Here is a 26,155-nt window from a genome sequence, read left to right on the forward strand (position 1 = left end):
GGCTCAGTCAGTTAAGCGTCGGACTCCTGGTTTTGGCTCAGGTCACGATCTCAGGGTCCTGAGATCAAGCCCCACGCGGGGCTCTGCATTCAGCGGGGAGTCTGCTTCTTTCTCTCTGTCCCTTCCCCACACTCACGTGCTTGCTCTCTCTTTCTAAAATAAAATAAATATATCTTTAAAAATAAATAAATAAATAAAATACCTTTTCTCAAGTCCTTTCATAAAGAGTCATAGTGTTTTTAGAGCTGGCAATGAGGGCCCCACATTCATTTCAGAGAAAAGGCAGAGTAATAAAAATCTTTGGGAAAAAAAAGCATGGAAAAAAAACGGCGGGAAGAGGAAAGCATGGGTCAGCAATTTCTAAGGAAGGACTTCCCTTGTCCATGAATGAGAAAGTCTAGATTTTATTTTTTCCCTTCTTTCTGTATCTTTATTGTATTTAGGACTATTCATATTGGGTCAGTTTTTTTTGGGGGGGGTCGGTATACCTAAGTGACTGTGTCTGGGGAGCAGCAGGATATTGTGGAAATTTTTTTGGGAATCCAACTCGAGGAAAACCAAAAGAGGATAATTGCTGTTTTAAGCTACTACTACGAAAAGAAAAAAAAAAAGTGTAAGTGTAATGATGGGGAATCCTAGAGTGTTAGAATGTTAGACTAAAAATAGATTATCTAGCCCAATTCCCCCTCATCTTACAGATGGGAAAACTGAGCCCCAGGGAAGGAAAATAAACCCCTGCAGGCCACACAGCTACTAAGGCAGAGTCTGGACTAAATCTGGGTCTCCTGATTCCTCCATCTCTCTGTTTTATAAAACTTCTGAAACCCTTTAAAACCAATTAATTAATCATTGTAAGAACTCGGCGAAGTAGGTTAGCGTTATTTATTCTGACTTTAGAGCCATTTACTGAAAAAATGACAGACGTCCATAATTGAAAACTGATTCTACTGTAATTAAACATGTTTTTAAACAGTCCAAAAAGAACAGACGATTAAGCAGGCTTATCATCTTGGGAATTAGCTTTCTTTTTCTTGCATAACCAGTTTAAAGATCAGCACTTCTCACCTGGCAGCTTAAATTCCTTTTATATTAGGCATAAAGCCTGTCTTTGCTTAGTAAGATTAAGCAAACACGGAGTCATTAGATTAGCTGTATCTCAGTGCTCTCAGCAAATGAGCTGGTGGGGGAGGGGTAGCAGGGCACCCCACGACTTGCATAAATTATTAGAATGCGTCCATTTGTCTGCTGGTTTTCCTTCCCAATGACTTCCTTAGGCTGCAGTTTCTTATCTTCCCTTTTGTTATATGGAATAAGCAGGGGGATGCACAATGGGCTTATGGAATTGGGTTTGGTAATTTGTATCTGAATATGATAAAACAGTTCACCAAAGCAGACTTTAATTCAGCTTTACGTAGAACATTCTTTCACCATTAGAGCAAATGAGATGGAATTTTTAGCACAAAATTTGAATTGAAGTGCTTGCATTAGAGACCCAAGGAATAGGTAAGTTTGGAGTTCAGGGCATCTTGTGGTGACTTTCTCAGATTTTCTTTCTCTGCTCTCAAGCTGGAGCGTCTCCTTTCCAAAATGTACCTCTAATGCCACAGTTATTTCCTGCCACCCTTAAAAAGGCCCAGGGCCCCCGTGTCCTGATCTTGGCCTGTAGGAGGGGAAAGATTATAGACAGAGCTGAAAGAAACCTTGGAAAGCATCTCATTTGATTTTATTGATGGGGAAACTGAGGCCTAGAGTGACCCGGTCTCTTGCCCAAGGTTAACAGCAGAGCTGGGATTTGAATACCCCGAGGAGTGATTTAACGGAGGTGAGTCTCAGCTTCCTCCCCCGTAAAATGGAAATCAAGAGATCTTACTCAGGTTATTTTTTTTAATAACATTAAAAAAATTAACATATAATGTATTATTTGCCCCAGGGGTACAGGTCTGTGAATCATCAGTCTTACACACTTCACAGCACTCACCACAGCACATGCCCTCCCCAGCATCCATCACCCAGCCTCCCCATCCTTCCCCCTCCCCTCCCCTCCAGCAACCCTCAGAACTCGGGTTATTCTGAGGATCAAATTTGACAACATAAGTGAAACCACTTTGAAAACTGCACCTTCAAACGTTTCTATTGAGCTATGCTGCTTTCCTTATGCTAAATAATTAAAAAATGCTAGCATGTGGCTCTTCCAAGTGGGGTTTGCATTTTGAAGGGGGGGGGGGATCCCGAGGACACATTTCACTCTAGAGGAAAGAAAACAGTGGACAGAGAAGCATTCTGGGTACCCCTCAAATGCCTTAGTCATGTGGAGACAATTTTTTCACAGTGAGAGCACAGCCTGCTTTCAGAGGCCAAGGAGCTAAGAAATTTAGCTGAAAAACTGCCCACATAGTAGTTTCTAGCGCTAGGGTGGGGTTTGATTAAACTAACTTAGAAGTCCCTTCGAACACTGAAGTTCTGTAATTACATGATTCCAGTGGATTCACTTTTAAAAGCTTTATCTATTTATTTAAGGGGGGAGGGGGAGAGAAAGTCCCAACGGAGTGTGAGTGCAGAGCCCAGCATGGGGCTCCATCTCACAACCCCAAGACAATGTGTGCTGAAACCAAGAGACGGACACTTAACCACCTGTGCCACCCAGACGTCCCTGGATTCATTTTTATAACATACAGTCAGTCCTGTTCATGTGCTTTCTCTTCGGACCCAGAAACATCAATGCCTACGGTATGTTATAAATTGCTATCCTGATCTGTTTATCTAATTGTTTAAGACGTAATTGACCTATAATGTTGTGTAAGTTCAAAGCATACAGCGTCGGTCTGATTGATCCTGATCTTAAGAAAAGAAAGAGGAAGAGGAAAAAGAACCCAACATAGGCAATAAGCACGTACTCTCTCACACACCGAGCATCTTAACAACGAGTTGGGGTTTTGTAAGCTAAAGTGAAAGAAATGAAGGAAAATGGCCGTGACCTCTGGCCTTCAAACTGTCAACCTTAATGGAATGAGGCTGACTAGTATTGAATGATACTCTGCAAGGAAGACAATCCCAGTCTCAGCTGCCTGAAGGAATCTGAAGTCCAGTCATTAGAAATAGCTGCTTGATGTCTGTACGGCTATGGGAAAGGAAGCAGAATCATTACCCCCTCCTGGGAAGCACCTGATGAAGGGATCAAGCCAGATATTTAAAAATCACGTTGTTATACCTCCCTACTTGACACATGTAGGTGCTCAGGGTAGTATTCAGTGAATGAATCAATAGGTCAGGATTAGCGGGGTAGGGAGCAGGTTATTCCAGACTTTGTATCAAAGGCATAGAAATGGTTGGAGAGCTCGGCTCATTTGAGAAACAGCAGGAAGTCAGTCGATCTCAAGTATTGAGTGCTCTGTGTTGGAGGTAAACCAGCTAGTAATGAGGCCTGGGCGGGTGAGGCCAGATCACCAAGGGTTTCACATGCTCTGTGGGGGTTCTGAAGCTCGTCCTGGAGGCCAAGTGGGGGGGGTGTGGAAAAGGAGGAGGAAAGGTTTTTAAGCTGTGGGTGGGCTTTTAGGCTGGGTGGGGTGACAGGATTATTTTCATGTTTTAGAGACCACTGTGGCTTCTGGTGTCAGATGGATGAGGACAGGAGCCCTGGAAGGTCGCCCAGGGGGGGTACAAGCCGAGGGGTAAGGTGCTCTATGAGGAGCCTCTTTGGCCGTTCTGCATACAGGGTAAGGGCCTGAGCTTGGCGGTGGGAGCAAGACAAATGGACAGAAAGAAGTACAGAAGGAGCCGGCAAAGAGGTCTTGATAGAAAAGAGTGAGATTAGCACCCCCCCAAAAAAACCCAATGACATTTACCAGCTAATCAAGTAGAAAACAGAGCCTTGTGTCAGCAGCAGCAGTGAGAAAGAGCCCTGGGGGGTTAGCTGACAGTAAATCTAATATTCTTCAGCTATGATATGGCAGTCGGGAAAGCAAATGCCATCCTACGGAGATGGAGTAGAAAAATCTACCGTCTAGACAAGGGATGTGGCGGTTGGGTCTGCTCTATGCAGAAGGGTCTGTGTCCTGGGGCTGGCGGTTGAGGGGCGGGGAGAGACTTCTTTCCCAGCTTCTGCTTTTGAAAGATAATAAAGGAAGTGGCGTAAACTCAAAGAAGAGCCTTGAACTTAGTTCTTTGGAGCAACAGAGCCTGGAAGAACTGTGGGGCCAGATTTGTCTTCAAATTGTTGGGCCCTTGTGGAAAGGGGGGCAAAGCTGGCTTTGTGTGGGTTCAAGGGGGTGGAAATTATCAGGGGGCCGGTTTCACTAAACCTCGTGCTACCCAAGGGGCTGTTCAAGGTGTCAGTGAGTCTTTGTCACGGGAAGTCGTCCAGCCTAGAGGACAGAGCCCCTGTACACAGGACAAACAACAACAACAAAACGCAAACCAAAAACGCAGCATTCCGGGGACAGAGTCAGTGGATGACCTTCGAGATTCCAGCTGACCCTGTGATGTGCAAGTATTGGCCAGGCGCGCGTACGTTTTGCGGCAGCCCTGCTGGGGGATGAGGACAACAGTACCTCTCTCGTTAGCTTTTGAAATACTCACATTCAAAAGAACAGGTCGCGTGGGGGGTCGGCAGAGCAGGTGAGCTGCAGCCTTGAAATCACTGTAACTTCGTGCGGGGGGGGTTGGGGGGCGGGGGGAGCCTGGGCACAACCTCGCCATCGTCAGGAGCAACCGCGCAGTGGGATAAACTTTGGCTGCAGCTTTGCCGCACGAGAGGGGCGGGGTTACTTGAACGGGTCCTCAGGAGAAGGAGATTGGCCCCGGGGGAATCGAGGGGGCGGGACTAGCCCATTGTTGCCATTGGTCCTGAGGGCCAGTTGAGGGATGGCAGCGAGGGGGCGGCGCCGGCCAGGGGGGGCAATTGGTTTGGCGAGCGCCCACCGGGGGGAGCGGGCGGGCGGGCGATTCCGCAGCCGGGAGCCGGGAGCCTGGGGCCGGGAAGCCGCGCCGCGGCCAGCCCGCTAGGGCCGCAGCGGGGCGAGGGGTGCACGGGGCGTTGGCACGGGGGCACGCGCGTGCGTCGCTGACTTGGATGCGGCGGGGACGCTTGTGCGCGGGGTGCGCTCGACGCGAGCCATTCAACAGCTGGCCTCGCGGGCCACAGTCGCAGGGAGCGACCGGGAGCGTTGGCGGTTGCGACTGCGGCGGCTGGAGAGAGGCGGCGGGAGTTCCGCCACCCCAGCGGGGACCCGAGTGGAGGCGCGGCGGCTCCTTAGACTCCCGGTAAATGTCCCCCGCTCGGCTCGAGGCAGGCAGGCGGCCACGTCCTGCTGCGTCTTGGCCCTGGGCGCCCCGGCCTAGGGGATCTGCGGTCCCTTGCAGCCAGAGCCACGCGGGGCCCTCGGTGGGGGCAGGGGAGGGGATGCGCGGAGACCCGGGCCACCCCAGCTGCCCCTGCAGCGTCAGGTTTTCTGGAGATGTGCTTGGGCTGTTCTCCTGGTCCTTTCCCTGCTCCCTTAGTCCGTGCCGCACCTCCTCGGGCCCTGGCGCCGCACTAGGGGGCGCTCTCGCACCCTCTCCGGGGCTCCCTCGGGCCCCTCTAACAGCAGAGGTCACTTGAGGCACTCCCCTGGGGTACGCTGTCTGTGGCATCCCGCTTATGGGAACTGAAGGTGCCCTCTCCTGTTCGATCCACACGCCGGGGGCCAGGGCTTCCTCCCCCTGCTCGGCCGGCACTCATCCAATTAATCATTAGCAGGGCTCCTCCCCCTCTGCCTGGCTGATGACCCGGTCCGTGGCTACGGGGACTTGTCAAGAGTATCGCTTGAGATTTTGGTACGGGTGGAATAATACCATTTCCAGTCTGCCTGGGACAGCAGGACTCACCCACAAGGCTCGAATCACCGGGTCCTGAGCTTGGGTTGGGGGTCAGCGGGGCGAGGGGAAGGAGCAAGTTGGAGAGGCCCAAGCTGTAGGGGAAACTACCATTCTCCAACTGGGGGGGGGGGGGGGGGGGGGGGGGGGGAGGTGAGGGAATTGGGGGTAGTCTTCGTCTTTGGGACCCGCGTCTTCACATTTGTTCTCCTGCCTTTACTGCGATTTTATTTATTTATTTTTTAAGCCAACCATTACTGGAGAACTTTCCAGCACAGCTAACGCTGAGGCATGACTTACTTGTGTTGGGAACACTGGCTTCTTATCTTTCAGGTCTCTTCATTTTCCCTGTGTCTTTTCTAGTTTGAGAATAGGGTCTCAAAAATCATGCCCACGTTGTGCTTTTTTCCCTGCCTACCTTTGCTAATAACTTTGCAACTTCCTGCTGTGGAAGTAGTGCGAACTTGTACACCATGATCCACGGGGCTCGGTCCTCAGGCTGAGGAAGCCACTCCTTGGGATTCTCTGGTCGGGATTCTCTGGTTTTTGCCTGTTTGTTTGTTTTTTTTGGTTGTTTTTTAAAGAACTCGGCCTTCCAGGAGTCACATTTTTCTGTGCCCTGTTTTTGTTTGTTTCGGAGGGAGCCACTCAAAGCCCTGGTAACTGGAAACATGGGCTAAATTGCAAAAATGCGTTTTTACTCCGATTCTTGTTAAGCCCAGAGAAAAGTGAAAAGTGACAAGTAGGATAAGCCCGCAGGCTCCGGGGCCCAGGAGATCCCAGCTATGGTGCTTGTTGGAAGATGAATGGGCCCGACTGGAGGTGGAGTCACACGGGGGTGGGAGACAGGGCCTACAGAAGCCATCCCGGCTCCCATTGTGAGCCATGGGCTTTCCATTTAATCCCAGCCAAAGTGACACTTGCCATGTGGCCCATTCGTCCAGGGTTCCCCCATCGTACACTGGTGTGAAGAGAGTGGACCCTGACTGGATTCGTGTCTCATCTCCAGCATCAGAAGGAAAGGTGAGGAGCTGAGAGCAGGGACTGTGAAGGTGGCAGTGTGGGGGAAGGGGAGAGGCTGTTTCTCTCTGTCACTGGCTCTGGCTCTGTGTGGCTCTTCCCGGCATGCATTTCTGCTGCTGCTCAAGAGGGGGACTTCTACAGAGTCGTTTCAGAGCCAGGGTTGTGTTACTTGTGCAACTCTCGGATGTCGTGTCCGCTTGAGCCTCTGTGAGTTCTAGGTTATAGCCAACGTGCTCTTGGAATGTTAAGAAGCGTTAAAGCCAAGCTGGGAACAGGTAGACCGACGCCGGGGGCTCAGCCTGAGCAAATGGGGGCCGCGTGGAATCCACTGGTGCTTTTGCCCAGAAGAGACAGCGTAAGGCTGTGACACTTAGAGGAGGGGGAGGTCGACCATAATAGGAAGAAGGGCTCACAACAGCTTAAGTATATTATTTGTATCGTTTGCCTTAATCCTTCCTGATTTCTGGAAGGTAGGCACTATGATGAACCATCTTCGGAAGCCCAGAGAAGTTTGGTACATCACCCAGGGGCTTGAGGGCAGAGTCTGGATTTGAACCCGGGCCTCCTTGACATGAGCCCTTGAGCTCAGAAGCACTGTCCTGTTTCTTGTGACAAAGGCTTCCTAAAGGAGGTGGGAGGTGAGCCAGGCCGTGAAGGGTGGGTGGGATTTATATACCCAGAGAGAGAACATCTGGCTGAAGGGTTCACTGGTTTTGAGTTTGGAGGAGTTCAAAGAAGGCTGGCCCAACTAGAATGGGGAAGGGAAGCAGGAAGACGATGAGGCATAAGGCTGCGGGGGGGGGGGGGGGGGGGTGCCTTGTGTTTTGGAGAGCCTGGCCAGGAACTTGGGATTTGATGTCGTAGGAATTAGGGAGTTGCTGAGAGTTTTTCGCCAAGGAAGAGCACAGCGAAACCTGTGTCAGTCCCTTGGCAGGCCCTCCTTGGGTCCCTGAGCCTATACCCCATCCCACTGTTTCTTAAGAAACTTGCCCAGTTGTCAACATATTTAACTCTTGTTTTTGAATTTCCTGAACCCTCAGGGAGCACCAGTTGCCTGCAACCAAACAGATTCCAGGGTTCAGTGTTTAGAAGGAGCAAGCTAGGAAAGGGGCCCCAGATCAGCCTCAGATGGGTGTGCCTCAGCCTGCACAATATTTAACAAAAAAAATTTATTTATTTATTTGAAAGAGTGAGAGTGAGAGAGATCACACAGGGAGAAACAGGGTTCCCGTTGAGCAGGGAGCCTGACACGGGGCTCCATCCCAAGACTCTGGGATCATGACCTGAACCGAAGGCAGATGCTTAACCTGACTGAGTCACCCAGATGCCCCAAGCCTGCACAATATTTTAAAAAGCCATTGAATTAGGGGTGCACACTGAAAAACCAAAAGACTGGCTCAGTCAGTGGAGTGTGCAACTCTTGATCTCACTCAGGGTCATGAGTTTGAGCCCCACGTGGCGGGTAGAGAGCTCAATAAAAATTGGGATTTCCAGTTTCTCTAGAAACATCAGAAGGCTTGATCCACATTCTAGCTGCAGAGGGTAGAGCTGTACATGGCAGACTCCCTCAGCTGGGGCCCAGTCCTGGGACCCCCCCACCCTCTGCTGCCGCTGAGGGCCCCAGACCACTGCTCTAGGGAAACAGGCCCCTGCTCAGGAAGACTGATTCAAGGTCAGCTTCTGGTCTTACTAATTGCTGGACATGTAGTAGAGCTGACTCTGGAATGGGAATAAAGTCTTCCACATAGGGAGGTCAGTGTCATTGGGGACAGTCTGGTCTGATGGCCAGGGCCTGAGCGTTACCCACAAGGGTAATGGGCTGGGGCTTTGAAGCCCACGATGCGAGGGCCCCAAGGAGACATTTTGGCAGGACTTGCTGTTCCCGTTCTCATCCTTCACTTGGGCTCAGGTTTTCTTTCTGCTGCCTACTTGATGGGTAGAGCGGTAGGTGGAGAGGGTAAAAAGAATTCAGGGGGAGAAAAACAAGTCAGGAACAATGACCTAGAGACTAGCGTGTTCATCATGTTAATCCCCAAGTCCCCGAGGGTGCTCCCTGCGTGCTGGAGGGACAGGCATAAGCTGTTTCCCCACCCTGGCGTTTGGGGTGGTGGGCTCTTCATTGTGCGGAGGACGCTTAGCACCTCTGGCCCCCAGCCGACCACGTGGCAGCGGTGTCCTTCCTTCTTCCAGCTCCTGGGACAACCTGTACAACCCCCTGTTGCTACACGCGTCCCAGCGCTCTTGAAGCAGGCGGTACTAGCCCTTTGGAAAAGCGTAGAAGCATATTCCTGGGGCCTCCGACACCCCTTTCACATGAAAGGATATTCACACCCTTTTCACTTCCCTGTGGCCCAGAAGTATCCTCTGCGTGTCACGGCACTGGCCATTTTATTCCTCACGTTCTGGTTTGTCTTCATTTCTTATTTTCTCCAGACTCCATTCTTTGGGGGTGACTCCTCCCCGTAGCCCCTGCACAAAGGGTCTTCAATGGAGTGGTTGCTCGGGAGGTCCACTGGGTGGCTCTTGACAACATTTGTTCCCTGATGAACATGAATAGCTCCAGAAGCCCGAAGGAGCATTTCACTGTTAAGCTCTAGGCGCTGTCATTGGTATTTTCAATACAGAAGTAACACCAGTGAAATGTAGCAGATGTGCCTCATCTCCGAGGTAACGGTTAGCCTTACGAAGTTCCTGCCACGTGCCAGAACCCCAGACATGGTTCTAGGCTCTGAAGATGAGCTGGTGACCCAGACTGATGCCGTCCCCGCCCTCAGGGAAATTCCAGACTGGGGATGAGGGCTGGGCAGGTGCATGTGACAGGCCACGTTAACAAGCGCACGTGATACTTGAGCCTGTCACTGTTACAGTGGAAATAAGATGGGTGCTATGCTCCATCGGGGTTGGGGGCGAGGCAGGGGGCTGGGCTATTTAAGAGAGTGCTCAGGGAAGACTTCTCTGAGGAGGTAATATTTAAGCCAGAGATCCAGAGCAGTTGGGGAGAAGGGTACAAAATGAGTAGAAGCAAGTGAGCAGGGCCTGGCTTTTGAGGGTTAGCCGTTTGAATGGTGTTCGGAGCATGATGAGAAGCCGTCGGAGGGTTTTGAACAGAGTGACAAGATCTGATTTGAGGTTTAAAAAAAGACCATTTTGCCTGTCACTTAGCAGAGACTCTGTGGGGGCGGGAGAGCAGGAGAGACTAGTTGGGAGGCTGTGGCAGTAAGCCACATTCCAGATGGCGCGGGCTTGCACCCCAGCTGGCTGTGGGGGCAGCCGCAGTGGTGGATGTGGCCTTGGAATGTGGCAAAGCTGGGGTCAGGAGGACTCGGCTCAAAGGTCGAATGTGAGGGGAAGGGAGGGACAGCTCCTGGTTTCGAGACTGAGCGCCTGGGAGGAGGGTGGCTGTGGTTCAGGACATGGGAATCACTGGGTGCGGGGGGCAAGCGAGGGCAGAGAGCAGATTGCGGGGCCATGGAACGTAAGAGTTTTGTTGTACTTATTAGCTTGAGAGATGAATGGGACCTTCAGCCTGGGGACATCGAACAGGCTGTGGATTATCAACATGGGCCGGGATCCAACCTTTGATTTCTATTTAAAAGCATAAAAAATGAAGTGCAAACTCAAGTCATTTCAGGTGGGCCCTTTAATACTGCCGATGTCACGATAAAGTGCCATCATCTTTCACAGGATCAGTTGGCCAATCTGTCATGAGCTATATAAGCCCATTCCTGCCCTTCGATGTGGTGACATGTTTTGAGGAAACGATGTGTTAAGAGACGTGAACAAAGAAGTTCATAGTGGTCCCCTTTCCCATGGCGGTAGAATAGAGTAGCAGTGGTACCCCTTCGGAAGGAATGCTCTTTCAGTCAAAAAGAATAATTGGGGCGCGCCTGGGTGGCTCAGTCTTTTAGCATCTGTCTTTGGCTTGGGTCGTGATCCTAGGGTCCTGGGATCAAGCCCTGCATTGGGTTCCTTGCTCAGCGGGAAGCCTGCATTTCCCTCCCCAACTCTCCTTGCTTGTGTTCCCTCTCTTGCTGTGTCTCTGTCAAATAAATAAATAAAATCTTAAAAAAAAAAAGAACAGTTAGAAAATGCAAATCCTCAGAGGCAGGGAATTAGCTAACCAAACACACAGCAAGTCTCTCCAGTACTTCCATATAGAGCTTCTCCCTATATAGAGTTTCCACAGAAATTTGCAGCGGCTGTGGAAAAGGAGAAGCACATTGACCATGTTGCTATTAAACAGGTACAAAAGTGAGGTCGTGATGGTCTGTAAGCACAGCTGTAAATCTCAGTGCTCTCTGTGCCCAAAGTCGTCAATATCCAGGTGCCTTATTCTTTCAGACCATTTCACCTGCTTTTGACTCCATTCCCCTTTCTCTCTGACAGTGTCCCCGCGGTTCAGATGCCACGACGTAGCAGGCTACCGTGATGAGTTCCCACAAACTGTGGCTTCTCCAGTCGGTCCTTCCTTGATCACATTTCCACCTGAAGGTATTGGGGAATATCGTCTTCTGTAGGACTTGTGGTCAAATAAGTTCACCTTGGGATTATGAAGAGGTTGGGAGATAACTGCAGCTCTCAGGAACTGCTCAGTTGTGCAAAGCCCTCTCCCATGTAAGGCTTGCTTTTCCCCTGTAGGGGGCGATGAGTGGGCGGGGTTTTGCTGGTCATTTTCAGATGGGAAGGATAACCTGGAGAAGGAAAACACTGATGATGTCATGAGACGCACGGGATAGGCAAAACCTGTCCCGTGCCTGTCATGGGATAGCAGGAGAGACTCATGTGCATGTACACGCGTGCGCGCGCGCACACGCACACACACACACACACACACACACACACACAGGAATACTACTCAGCCGTAAAAAAGAATGAGATCTTGCCATTTTTAACAACATGGATGGACCTGGAGGATATTATGCTCAGTGAAATAAGTCAGAAGGAGAAAGACAAATACCCTTTGATACCACTTATAAGTCGAATCTAAAAACCAAGCCACATGAAGACAAGCAGAATAAAACAAAGCAAAACCAAATTCCTAGATACGGAGAACAGATGAGTGGTTACGAGAGGGGAAGGGGGATGGGAGAGGAGCAAAAGGGGTACAGGGGGCCAAGTGTACGTGATGGATGGTAATAAGATTTTTGGGAGCTGTCACTTTGTAGTGCGAACAGATGTCAAATGACAGGGTCATACACCTGAAACTTAATAATTTAAAAAAATATTCCAACTGAACTCTCCCTTAGAGCAGATCTTCGTTGAGATTCTCCCTCAGCAGGACTCCAGAATCCTGTGGTCATCACTAATTTATCATTGCTACATGGCTGTGGGTCCCCAGAAGTCCCTTTCTGTCTGTCCCCAAAGCCCCCAGTGCCCCACTAATTGACTTGCAGTCATTTGATGGGCCCCGCATGGGCTCTGTTCCTGCTATTGCAACACTGAGTGCCACTCATTTTAATGATGTGATCTTTGATTATGTCAAGATCAGAGCATATGGTCAGCCTCAGTTTGAAAGTTGTGGTTTGGGTTAATGATGCGTCAGACACGTGAATGTTTATCCGTGACCTCTTGACTAGAGAGCTAGGGAATATTTCTCTTTGTTCAAGATTCCCTGTGACTCTGTACTAGCCAGGAAACTGGAAAGTGGCCAGGAGGCTTTGACCTGAATACATTTTGGCTGCCCCATTGACTATAAATACATTGATATAATCTTATCCATCTTACATGTGTTCAAAATGACTAACTTTAAAGTTCAGAGGCCTGGAAGGAAACAGAAAGAGGATATGCAGTTGTGCAGATTGTCCATTTCCTTTTTTTTCTCCCACTGTTTTTAAAAAAACACGCCTCATTGACACGGCCTTTCTAGCACTCTGATAGCAAATATTTGTGAGCGTGAGGAAAAGCAAGAGAGGGTGAATGACACATCCTTAGCTTATGATTGAAATGCTTTTAAGGTTGTAAAGTTATACGTCTGATCTAAAAGCCCCAAGACATGGGGCACCTGGGTGGCTCAGTCGTTAAGTGTCTGCCTTCGGCTCAGGTCATGATCTTGGGGTCCTGGGATTGAGCCCTGCGTGGGGCTCTCTGCTCAGTGGAGAGCCTGCTTCTCCCTCTCCCACTCCCCCTGCTTGTGTTCCCTCTCTCGCTGTCTCTCTTTCTGTCAAATAAAATGAATGAAAATCTTAAAAAAAAAAGCCTGAGGTAGAACAGAGGACTCTCTCTGAGTATCTTCTGAAGTGAAAGAAGGTGTCAGAGTGGCTTTGGATGCAGACCTGGCAGAATTTCTGTAATATTCACTGCTGGTCAAAAGAACCTTTTTACAATTGTGGAGACATCCCAAGACCAGTTTCTTTTTTTCTATTCTCTTATCCTATGCTGTTTGGTCAGTTTTGCCACTAGGTATGGAGACTAGGAGGGTGAGGCAGACTGGTGACTAGAGAAAGCAGTCTTTTTCTCTGCGAATCTGCTAGAAACATTCTGGCATTGGGAGCAGGTTGAGTGAAATGCGTATGTACACAAGATATGGCTGGAATGCATGCTGTGTAAACATTACTGAATGACTATCATTTTTGAAGGTTGGAGGAGCTCTTGTTTGACCCTGCAAAGGTGTTAAAGAGTAAGCTTCCTCCAAAGTGTTGCTTTTATTTATTTTTTTAAGATTTTATTTATTTTATTTGACAGACAGAGATCACAAGTAGGCAGAGAGGCAGGCAGAGAGAGAGGAGGAAGCAGGCTCCCTTCTGAGCAGAGAGGCCGATGCGGGGCTCGATCCCAGGACCCTGAGATTATGACCTGAGCCGAAGACAGAGGCTTTAACCTACTGAGCCACCTAGGCACCCCAGAAGTGTTGCTTTTAATCACAGGACTAGAATAAAGGTGTGGGCATGGGGTGGGGTAGAGGGGGAGATTGGGGAGGTCATGGTGGAACACAAGGGAATGTGAGAAGAGTTAAAATTACTATTAAAATTCAGCTTTCAAAATCTGTGGAGGCCTAATTATGGCGTTCCTTGCCATCTGGGCTTGGTTGATACAAAGCTCTCAAACCTTTGTCGAATAAAGTGATCTGGGCTGCTGACAGTGATGGATGAAAATGATGGGAAAATTGTCAGTGAATTCTACCATCACTGTCAGTGGAAGCACAGATATATGAAAGAGGAATTTAAAGCCAATTAGGTTGTGCTAGAGAACCAATTTTGTCATGGCCTAACAACTTGATCTCAGTGATTCCATCTATTTTAATTAGATATAGTTATATTCCTGTGTATAAATATGCATACAGTATGGAGCTATATTCTATTTATTCTACTAAATAATTTTCTCATTAGAACAGATTGTCTTCTGAATGTTTATTTGGTTTAAACAGGGTCAAAGACAGGGATTGTATGGGGGAAAGCATAAGCCTTCTTAGATCTATTTTTCAAGAGCAAAGTAGGGCCCTGTACAGCTTTTTAAAACATTTTTTAATTTAAATTAAATTTAGTTAACATGCAGTATATTATTAGTTTCAGGGGTAGAATTTAGGGATTCGTCAGTTGCATACAACACCTGTGCTCAGCCCAGCAAGTGGCCTCTTTCCTGTGCATTACTCAGCGACCCCAGTCCCCCAGCACCCATGGGCCCTCTGCAGTTTTAACTAGATTCAGGGACTTGGCACATTGAACCTTGGAGTTGAGAAACTATCGTGACTTCAAAGAAAGCATCTGTTAGTTGGTGCTACATGTAACTCTGAATGTTTTCCAGAAACATCCATGTGCTTTTGCTCTAAAATAAATCAGTTGTGACTTAAACATTCTGCAGCCAGATCAGTGGTTGCTGGGGGCGGGGGAAGGGTTACGAGGAGCTACTGGGGGGTTGGCGAGCATTTTCACTGTCTTGATTGTGGTGATGGTTCCGTAGGTTTGTGAACCTAGGTCAAAACTCATCAAAGTGTTTTGGTACAAGTGCAGTGTGTTATGTTATGAAACATGGCCAAGTGCTTCCTCGTTATCCGATGATCTAATCTTCCAGGCTTCGGTCATAACCCACGTAGACGTTGGTTGTGGGTGCAGGTGCCTGTGGGCCTTTCTGGTGATGGCAGATGGAGGGGTGTCTCCGGCTGGAGATGCTGTTTCATGGCTGTTTTGATCCTTTCTGGGCAAGTTTAGATCAGCATCTGTGAACTGCTTACTTTTCATTGTTTATCATCATGTGAGTTTCCTCTTTTTCATAAACAATTTTAATATTAGCCGTGGGCACTGGGCTGGCTCAGTCAGTAGAGCGTGTGACTCTTAATCTCAGGGTTGTGAGTTCAAGCCCCACATGGGGTATGGAACCTACCTAAAAATTTTTTTTAAAACACCCAAAACCCCGGGCGCCTGGGTGGCTCAGTGGGTTAAGCCGCTGCCTTCGGCTCAGGTCATGATCTCAGGGTCTTGGGATCGAGGCCCGCATCGGGCTCTCTGCTCAGCAGGGAGCCTGCTTCCCTCTCTCTCTCTCTCTGCCTGCCTCTCCATCTACTTGTGATTTCTCTCTGTCAAATGAATAAATAAAATCTTTAAAAAAAAAAAAAAAAAACCCAAAACCCCAAACAGCTTTAATACAAAATGAACACATGCTTATTGCAAGTACCCCAAAATCAAAGCAGTAAGCGTACAGAGTGAAAAGGGCAAACCCATTCCTTTCCTCTACTGTCAGTTCATTTCGCAGGGGAAAGTGTGTTCACAGTGGGATGTCGCTCTTCACAGACTTTATGTGCAGAAGGCATGGACACACCCATGCATGTGTACTGATATTTCATTACTTTATTATATGACTTTTAAAAAACAAGATCACATTGTACATTATTATCCTGTTTTTTTTTTTAAGATTTTATTTATTTATTTGAGAGAAAGAGCACGAGCAGGGGGAGGGGCAGAGGGAGGAGCAGACTCCTCGCGGGACTCGATCCCAGGACCCTGGGACCATGACCTGAGCGGAAGGCAGATGCTTCACCGACTGAGCCACCCAGGCTCCCAGCCTTGTAACTTGCTTTTCGTTTTTCCCTGTAATAAGTATCACCGGTGTCCTTCCATGTTAGGAAGCTCAGAAGTAGTCCTCCCTCCCGTCCTGCCTCCCTTTCTTCCCCTCCATCTCCCTTCTCCTCCTTCCTCCTCCCTCTGTCTCTCCTTCCTGTCTTCATGGTGGCAATCCTCCTCTTCGCCCTTTGTTTTTTGTTAGTTTTTGGCTGAGGTCTCCTTAAGGAGAAAGCATCACAACAGGAATTATTGGGCACCTGTAAGCTAGGCACTGTCTAGTTAATTTTTAGTGATCTGTCAGAAGTTGCCAGTGACATCCCTACAGCATTGAAGCCATTGAATCCATGACATACGTAAAAAGCCTACTTCTTGGTACAGACTAGGTCCTATATAGATATATCTATAGTAGAGGGATGGGTGCAGAGGGAGAGGGAGAGAGAGAATCTCAAGCAGGTGCCAAACCCAGTGTGGAGCCTGATACAGGGCTCGATCTCATGACCCTGAGATCATGACCTGAGCGCTGAAATCAAGAGTCAGACACTTAACTGACTGCACCACCTGGTCGCACCCCTCCACCCCCCACCCCGCATGTGCACGTGCTCTCTCTCTCTCTATATATATATTCTACAAGTTTTTAATTGTAGTGTAATTAACATACCATGCTATATTAGCTTCAGATATATAACATATCGATTCACCAATTCTCTATGTGACTCAGTGCTCACCACAACAAGTATTGTCCCCATCTGTCACCAAGGAACGTATGCCATCATCCCATGCTGGGATTTTATCCTAGGGCAGTAGTTAGCAGAACTCTGACTCTAGATTCACAAAGATATGTATTAATAATAATAATAATGGCCCACATTTATTAAGTGCTTATCATGTGCCAGGCACCATTTTAAGCACATTACAATTAGTTACTCTGTTAGTCCTTGCATCAGCTAAATTACACGCTGTGATTGTGATACTATACTAAAATGAACACACCAAAGTATAGAGGACTTACACAGTTTTCCCCGAATCACAGAGCTAGTAAGTGATAAGAGTTGGGGCTTAAATCCCAGCAGTGCTATTCTGGAACCCACAGTCTTATCCCTATGCTGGGTACTACCTCAGCGTCCATGCTGGCAGTATCCACAAGAGAAACAAAGTGAAAATAACCCAGACCCTCCATGAGAGGAGCGGTTCTAGAAATTATGGTAATACCCTTCATAAACAAAACATTTCTAGAACAGTGGTTTTCCAATTCTTGGCATCATCCCCCAAAATTCTGACTCAGGAGGCCTGAGGTGGGACCCTGGATTTTTATTTAAGACAAGCCTATCTGGGGGGCCCTGGGTGGCTCAGTCATTAAGCGTCTGCCTTTGGCTCAGGTCATGATCTCAGGGTCCTGGGATCAAGCCCCACATTGGGCTCCTGGCTCGGCGGGAAGCCTGCTTCTCTCTCTCCCACTCCCCTTGTTTGCGTTCCTGCTCTCACTGTCTCTCTGTCAAATAAATAAATTAAAAAAAAAAAGACAAGCCTATCTGGATGCAGGTGATTCACACGACTATATTTTGTGAAACACAGCAATAGACCATAAAGTGCTTGAGGTCGGGGAGTCCAGACAATCCTTCTTAAAACCCCAGCACCGAAGGAATTACATAGAGCAGAAGACATGCTCATCTGTCTTGAGCTGAACACCTCCGAGTCTCTTTCCCTACTCTCTAAATGAGGGTGTTCCCCAGGGCTGTGTCCCTGGCCATCTTCTTTCTGGATTTCTCTTTACATGTACATAGCAAGTTACAATCCAAATCACTTTCTCATACAGTATATCCCCTGATCCTTAAAGCCTTAACTGACCCTATAACATGCTCCTAATATTGCCCCCTTTCTTTCTCTCTCCTTCTTTTTTTCCTTTTTTTTTTTTTTTTTTTTAAATAGTGAGCTCTCTGCCCAGTGTGGGGCTTGAACTCACAACCCTGAGATCAAGAGTCCCATGCTCTTCTGACTAAGCCAGCCAGGCACTCCTGCTCCATTTCCTAAAATCATAATCCACACACTCTCCCTGCTTCTCTACTTCTTTTTAAAACTTCAACTTACTATAGTTTGGGTTTTTGCCCTCAAGAGCCTCTATGCTGCAAAATTCATTGGACACTTCTTGGGGTACCTGGCCGGCTCAGTTGGTGGAGCATGTGGCCCTCGATCTCAGGGTTGTGAGTTCAAGTCCCACATTGGGTATAGAGACTGCTTAAAAATAAATTTAAAAAAATTCAGTGGAGGGGTGCCTGGGTGGCTCGGTTGGTTGGGCAACTGCCTTCGGCTTGGGTCATGATCCCAGGGTCCTGGGATCGAGCTCCATGTCGGGCTCCTTGCTTGGTGGGGTGCCTGCTTCTCCCTCTCCCTCTGCCTGCTGCTCTGTCTGCTAGTGTTCTCTCTCACTCTCTGTCAAATAAATAAATAAATAAAATAAAAAATTCAGTGGATGTTTCTCTATTCTCATCTTACTTGGCCTCTTAGGAATAGTTAGTACCATTGACTAACCCTCTTTCCTCACTCTGACGCGTCTGGCTGCTCCTGTCTTCTTGCCGAGGCCTCCTCTGCTAAGTGACTGCCAAATGTTGACTTTCCATGGTGATTGGTTCTTTGTTCTCTCATCCCAAGAAGAGCTCATCTACACCTGCCATAGTATTTGACTCATTTCTCTCCAAATTTGATAAGAGCCTTTTTGACATTGCAGGAAAATGGAGACATCTGGCTAAAATATCGACACTTGCTTTAGTCTGTAGAAATCACCCTTGTGAGGGACATGAGGCATACAGTAAATCTCAAAAGTGATGGTTTTTAGTAGTCTTTGTGAATTTAATTTTAAGCAGAACTTTTAATTTTTATTTTTTTAAAGATTTTATTTATTTATTTGACAGAGTGAGACAGTTAGAGAGGGAATACAAGTGGAGAGTGGGAGAGGGAGAAGCAGAATCCCCGAAGAGCAGGGAGCCCGATGTGGGGCTCAATCCCAGGACCCTGGGGTCATGACCTGAGCTGAAGGCAGATGCTCAACGACTGAGCCACCCAGGCGCCCCTTAAGCAGAAGAACTTTTTAAAGAAGATCCATTTGAAATGAGTGGCTAAAAACGCATCAGTTGTAAGTTGCATTACATTAGCAGAACGTTTTATTTAAACTACTATACAAAAAGTCATAACAATTTCTGGACTTTACTCCCATATATACATGGTTTGGACAAAATTATATCCAAATGACACTGTAATAAGCAGCTTTGAGCATTTTTTTTTTTTTTAAGTAGGCTCCATGCCCAACACGGGGCTTGAAATCACACCCCTGAGATCTAGAGTCCACGCTTTACCTACTAAGCCAGCTAGGTGCCCCATATTTTTTTTCTTATTTTTGATTATTTCTCTAGGATAAGTTTCTAGGGCAGGTTTCTTGGTCTGAGGAGATGAGCCTTTTTATGAGTCTTGGTTTGTTTTGCTAAATTATTCTAGGAAAGAATGAAGTACATTATCTTAAGCAAGATATGAAGGTGCCTGTGTTTTTCTCCCCAAAACTCTCCCAGAAATTGGTTTTTATTATTTGTATTCATTTGTGTAAAACTATTAGTGGAATTGTGTATCTTGAAACTAATTAAGAGCTAGATGTTTGTATCAGTTAGCTATTGTGTAACAAACCAGCCCCAAACTTAGTGGCTTAAATAATAGTGATTTATTATTTCTCCCAGGTCTATAGGTTGGCTGGACTGTTGGGCTCGCTCAGGGGTTCATGGTCAGGTTGGCCGGGATCTGGCTCAATGAGGATGTCTCATCTGCCACCAGGGGGCTCTTTTCCATTTGGTCCAGAATCCTCCCGCAGGCCAGCTCAGGGGTGTGCTCCCGGAATGGCAGTTCCAGGAGATTAAGGGCCACTTGAGACCTAGGCCTAGAACTGGCATTCTGTCACTTTTGCCACATTCTAGTGGTGTGTGTGTGGGGAAAGTCAGCTTACATTCAAAAACTGGGGGGAAACAGAGTCTATCTCTCAGCAGCAATGACTTGAAGTCACATTGCAGAGTATGGCTATGGGGCTGGGTGGTGACCTGGGATTATTTTTGTAACTGTTCTACCATGACATCCAAATGAATGTTGTCCTTCAGAGGTGTCATCTTTCAAAGCTCTAAACTCATCCAACAATGTATGAATGAATTAAAAAAGAAAGAATTAGAGCCTTTATTAGAATCTCCTTTTAGGGGAGGTGGTTATAAGCCAATTAAGAAAATCAGTTTTTTAAAAAGATTTTATTTATTTATTTGAGAGACACAGAGAGAGAAAGCAGGAGAGGGGGGGAAGGTCAGAGGGAGAAGCAGACTCCCTGCTGAGTGGGGAGCCGCACGTGGGACTTGATCCGGAGACTCCAGGTTCATGACTTGAGCCAAAGGCTGATGCTTGACTGACTGAGCCACCCAGGTGCCCAGAAAATCAGTTTGCTTTTTAGTTACCCATTTTATGCAACATTCTTGATTCTAGGTAATTGTTGACAATTTCTAAATATCAAAGCCATGAGAAAAAGAATTTCAAAATTGACATCCATCAACCCAGACTTTGAAATCCATCAGAAAGGAAACATTCTGAGATGTTTAACACAAAGGCAATAGCACTGGAATAATTGGTAAGAGCATGACAAACCTGATTACTTTGAAGTGGTTAACTATTTTGTGTTTATTTTTTTTTCTGGAATGTTTTTTTTTTAAAAGTTGTTGCTTTAAGGGAGCCTGGGTGGCTCAGTCGGTTAAGCGTCTGCCTTCGGCTCCGGGTCATGATCTCGGGGTCCTAGGGTCTAGTATTTCAGCGGGGGACTCTGCTCCTCCCTCTGGCCCTCCCCTATCTCGTGGCTCTCTCACTTTCCCTCTATCAAATAAATAAAATCTTAAAAAAAAAAAAAAAGCCGTTGCTTTAAATTAGGTTGTATAAACAAATACCCATTGACTATAGATAAATTTTGGAATTCAGTATATTGTAGTTGGATATCAAATTAATTTTTCTCCTAAAGGAGCTTAGTGTTAACTCTTATTTAGGTTGCAAATTACAGCAAAACTGAATTTTCTTCTTCGTTTTGCTATTTTGTTAATGTTTTAGGAGAAAGAAAACATGCTTGTTTTCATAACATCCCAGTTCAGTGTTGCTATTATAAGAATTCTTAGTACCTTAGTATCTTAGATACAGCATTTGGAGGCCTTTAAAAAAAACCAGCTTATATAAACCCAAGGAAATTGATATGGCTTGTCCTTTATGGACAGTTATTTTGTAAATGAATTATTATATGTACCTGACGGATCACTAAATTCTACCCCTGAAACTAATAATACACTATATATGAACTAAATTGAATTTAAATAAAAAATTTTTTAAAAATTGTGCACCTATAAAGTTAACTAAGTTTTAATAGTAAATTTTGTGTTAAAATTTCCATCAGCTACCTGTATATGTTTGAGTCTAAACCTCTCTGAAGTTGACATTAGTGAGAAGCTCGGGTTATATGGACTCTGAATATATACACTTCAGGAAGAACTCCTTTATTGGGAAGTGCTCTTTGAAGTCAGCAAATAGGAGCAGAAATCCTCAATTCCCAGTATTAGCGATCTTACTCACCTCAGGGCAGCTTGAGAAAGTTTGTTAATAGGAAATGCCAGCCAGCACTCAGGTTTGGGAGGTTTTCCAGTCCCAGAATAGAGGGCAGATTCATTTGGTCACTCATTAGAGGAGGTTGTCTCTCCTGTACTTGAACTTAGAGTTCAGTTTATTGCATGTCAATAGACTGGAGGCATCCGAGCCGATGTGTCTACGTACGTCCTAGAATGCAAAGTCAGGTGCGTGTTCGTGAATGCCCTGTTTCTGTAGCACCCCAGCCAGTTCTTACGGTATTCTGCCTTTGAGAGCATCACTCAATAGACTTGGCATCCTGTGGTCTCAATGTGTGGGCAAGTCATTTCATTTTCCTGAATCTGTGTGAATTTCCCCATCTGTAAAAACAGGCACGACAATGCCTACTCACAGGTTGCTTCACGAATCAGATGAGATAAAGTGAGACTATTGCCACGAATAAATAATCAATATAGTTTGTGTTTATTGAGAAATTCCTGTGTGCCAGGTGCTATCCTAAGGATTTCACATGTACTTGCTCAACAAAACCTCTTGGAAATCCTAGAATCTCTATTTTTCAGTGAAGGAAGCTGAACAGCAGTACATTTGACCCTTGGAAACAGCATGAGTTTGAACTGCACAGGTCCACTTATATGTGGTTTTTTTTTTTTTTTCGATAAACACAGTGGTGTAAATGTATTTTTCCTTATGATTTTTTTAAAAAAAGTGATCTCTACCCCCAATGTGGGGTTCGAACTCACGACACTGAGGTCAAGAGGGGCACACTCCACCAACAAAGCCAGGGCAGGCACCCCCATTTTTCTCGCCTTTCCTTATGGTTTTCTTAATAACATGTTCTTTTCTGGGATGCCTGGGTGGCTCAGTTGGTTAAGCGACTGCCTTCGACTTGGGTCATGATCCTGGAGTCTCGGGATCAAGTCCCATATCGGGCTCCCTGCTCAGCAGAGAGTCTGCTTCTCCCGCTGACCCTCCCACTTCTCATGCTCATTCTCTCTCACACGCTCTCTCTCAAATAAACAAGTAAAATCTTTAGGAAAAAAACCCCCCAAAACATGTTCTTTTCTCTTGCTTACTTCATTGTAAGAATACCAAATAGCATGTGTGTAACATACCCAGTGGCTGTTACTCCGTTGTTTTTGTTATTGGTAAGGCTTCTGGTCCATAGAAGGCTATTAGGAGTTAAGTTTTGGAGGGAGTCACAAGTTATACATGGAATTTTGGACTGCACAGGGGTGGGGGGTTGATGCCCCTTGCCCCCGTACTGTTCAAGAGTCCACTGTATATGGAAACTCTTTGAAAACTCTGAAACCCAGTAAGCAGACAGATGCTATTGTCTCAGTTCTCCCCAGAGTACTCTCTTTCCCTTACTAATTGAGTGGAAGTCTGGGAGTGCTAGCACCATTCAAGATCCAAGTCCGTGTTTTGCACCATCTGTATGAAAATGTTCTCTTTGGCCCTCTCAGGTTTCCGGGGGCTACCATGACGGTCACCGTGGTGTACGATAACTCCGAGGCCACAGAGCTGTGTGCCGCTCAGCACCTTTACCTCAAGCCCATCGCGAAACTGATGATCAATGTCTTGCTCCCAGAAAGTTCAGAGCCGACGAGGCCCTTCTCCAACTGGGAAGTTCTGGACCAGCTGAAGAGCCTGATTTGCCCTGACCAGTTTACCACCGTTCGGCTCTCCAAGAGCACAAAGGACTTCATCCGATTTGAGGGCGAAGCCGAGACGCGTAGTCTGGTTCAGATCTTGAAGGCCAAGTTACATGGGAAGATCATCAAGCTGAATGGCTTGAAAACGGACTTAAAAGTCGTGGCTACAGATGCCCAGGGAGAGTGGGAACGCTTCCCCAGGGAAAAGGAGGCCTCAGTGAGCGATGGGGCCGAAGAGCAGGACCAGGATAAGAGCCCAGATTCTATCTATTTCGCTGGCTTGCCCTGCAAATGGTTTGCGCCCAAAGGTTCCAGTGGGGAGAAGCCCTGTGAAGAGATCCTTCGGGTGGTTTTTGAGAGCTTTGGAAAGATCAAGAACGTGGACATCCCTATGCTGGACCCCTACAGGGAAGTGATGACCAGTGGAAACTTCGGGGGTTTCAGCTTCGGCTTGCAGACATTTGAGGCCTTCGTACAGTACCAGGAGTCAACGGACTTCGCAAAAGCCATGGAGTCCCTTCGAGGGATGAAGCTGATGCTGAAAGGAGATGATGGGAAAGCTCTGGCCTGTAACATCAAGGTAAGAAGGAGCCAGGATTTCTTTCATTTCCCACTGTTCAGGTGGTCCCGAGCAAAAGCTGGAAGGAAGCCTCTAGAACAAATTTCCTTAGACCCCCCCCCCATTAGGCTCTGAGCAATGGCTGATGTAGAGATTTGTGTTGTCATTCAGAAATGGATGTTTAAGAAGAAAACTAATCCTGATGTGGACATTCTTCTGCCGACTGTGGTTTGGAAGGGTTGGTTCTTATCATCCGGGGCTCTGTGCCAACTTCTTGGGGCGCTGAGGAATTCTTCTGACCCTTATGGAGCTATCTCCTAGGCTTGTTCCACCTGAGTTGCTGAGAGAGAGAGGATCCATGCAGTTTGACCCCACAGGAGAGTAGTTTACCCCCCTTTACTCTTGGGGGCAACAGCTTGCATTTTCAGGAATGTCTGTCAGGTGAATTGCTGGAACATAAGCTCAGGACACTGGGATCCTTTCCTTTTGAGATCGTCCTGTCTCTCCAGTCAGGCCACCCCATCTCCTTTGTGACCTCTTACTCCAGCAGAGGAAAAGATGGGGCTAAACATTCCTTATTCTCTCACTTAGCCTTGAGCATGAATTTGGACTTTCGCCTTCAATAGCTTCCTACGTGTGCGTGTGTGTCTGTGTGTGTGTGAGATGTGTGAAACTACTTATGCTAAAATATATCTTTTTTTAAAATTATGAGCTATTCAGCCAGACAAAAGATAAAACACATGCTCTAGTGACCACCCAGGTACCCGTTGGCTTGAAAATCTTCCCTGTTACATTACATACCGTCTCCCTCCCACCCCGCAGAGGTGGCTATGATCGTGAATTTGGTGTTTAGACTTCTTGTGCCCATTTAAAGGGCTATTTTTACCTCCTTTTATTTTTCAAGCAAATTCTCTTGGAGTGCCTCGAGAGGGCTTTTACTTTATTTGGGGGATTTGCAAAGTAGCTCAGTAATCACTACAGTCCAATCTCGGATCCCAGTAGGTCAGTTCTCTTGAATCTTTGCTTCCCCAATCCTTCCTCTACCCTCATCCCCCACATTTGAAATATTTATTTATTTATTGTCTTTTTTTGTCTCTGGCGACTAAAATACCTGAACTCAGTTGATTTTTATAACAAGCCCGAGGGAATTAATTCACATCCTTCACAGCCTGTGCCCATAAAGACTTGGCGATGGGGCCATGTGAGAGCTCCTGAAAGGTTCTGCCAAAGACGGTTCTAGAACCCACAGAGCTGTTGAGCAGATGCCCAGGAAACAGCAGAACAGTAATGGGGAGAGGACATTTTGAATTCATCGAGTTTTGAATTGTTCAGTACACACTGGTTTCATCTTGCTGGCCTAGAACAACACCCAGGCCTCAGGCAGGCTTTCCTAATGAGAGTCTGAATTGTTTTGTGCACAGGTTATGTTTGACACGACCAAACATTTCAGCGAAGGGGCTATCAGAAGGAGAAATCAAGAAAGGCTGAAGTTACAAGAGCTAGAGGAAGAAAGGAAGAAAGTAAAGCGAGATGAGGAGGAGGCTGCAAGGTGAGGCGACTGACGTTGACCAAGGGGGGTTTTCACTTCTGACGTGTGGGCTTATCCCTTCGGGTGAATGGCTGCCCTAGATGGGTGACCTTGAGGTGGGAGTGGCCAGAATTGGTACAGTCTTCCGGCTGTGCTGTTACAAGACCAAAGTGTGGTTGAAAGATGAGAAACTTAAAAAACAACTTCTCAGGGACAATAGGTAGCGAGCTAGATCAAGATACCTGGGAAGAAATTATTTTTAAAAATAAATAAATAAAGGGATCTCGGCTTTTACACTGAAAATCCTAGCCCACCCAAATTAAAAAGTTGACCCGTTCACCCCCAATTTGCCCAAATTTACCTTGCCTATTAATTTAAAATGGAAAAAAAATTCTTTTTAGGTTGGGGAGAGATTTTCTTCCACAAAATGGTCAACAGTCAAACCAGCCCCTCAGCAGGAAGGCATGGATTTCTTGGCCTTCTGTTTCTTGTTGGCTTAAGTTCTTTTGGTGAATTTGAGGAGCCTCCATGTTGATTTCTTTGAGCTTATCCTTGTTTTCTAATTTAGGGACTTGAGCCTAGAAAGGGCTATTGGATTGCCAAAGGTTTGCCAAGAAGTACAAATGGGCTCTCAAAACCAGTTTGGCCTCTTGGCCCTTCCCCTCACGTGTTTACTCTTTCAGTCTTTCGTATAAATTATAGTTATTCAAAAAAGGAGATAAAGAGTCCCCTTCCGTGTGTCTTTTATTTTTTTTGGCTGGTGGGGTGAATAGGAGTTGCTTGACATCATGTCTGTGAAACTCGGCCAGAGTTTGAGCCCGGTCAAGGCAACTGTTCTCCCAAATTTCCAGACTAAACATGTAGTTGAGATAATCTTCCAGCTTCTGGCGAAGTCCTCACTCAGGTAATTGTCCCT

At 46.8% G+C, this 26,155-nt stretch overlaps 1 protein-coding gene and 1 long non-coding RNA gene across 6 annotated transcripts in view; one reads left to right on the plus strand and one right to left on the minus strand.

Annotated features, from left to right (window-relative positions):
* The window catches only part of LOC132007283 (uncharacterized), an 11,937-nt gene extending 7,060 nt beyond the window's left edge, over window positions 1–4,877 (minus strand). The window contains exon 1 of the long non-coding RNA XR_009401293.1: window positions 4,576–4,877. This is a non-coding gene — a long non-coding RNA (uncharacterized LOC132007283). The remainder of the gene's footprint in view (window positions 1–4,575) is intronic.
* Window positions 4,878–4,974: 97 nt separating this feature from the next.
* Window positions 4,975–26,155, plus strand: part of LOC132007282 (A-kinase anchor protein 17B-like) — a 28,115-nt gene continuing 6,934 nt past the window's right edge. For 2 of the 5 annotated variants that reach the window (XM_059385390.1, XM_059385386.1), the window contains exons 1-3: window positions 4,975–5,259; window positions 22,964–23,732; window positions 25,133–25,260. In XM_059385390.1, the coding sequence (XP_059241373.1) occupies window positions 5,069–5,259; window positions 22,964–23,732; window positions 25,133–25,260 (1,088 nt within the window). In that variant the 5' untranslated portion in view covers window positions 4,975–5,068. Of the gene's footprint in view, window positions 5,260–6,758; window positions 6,874–11,259; window positions 11,365–22,963; window positions 23,733–25,132; window positions 25,261–26,155 lie in introns of all 5 variants that reach the window. The other 3 variants (XM_059385387.1, XM_059385388.1, XM_059385389.1) reach the window with 3 other exon arrangements.

This window comes from Mustela nigripes, chromosome X, assembly GCF_022355385.1.
Source record: "Mustela nigripes isolate SB6536 chromosome X, MUSNIG.SB6536, whole genome shotgun sequence".
NCBI lineage: Eukaryota > Metazoa > Chordata > Mammalia > Carnivora > Mustelidae > Mustela > Mustela nigripes.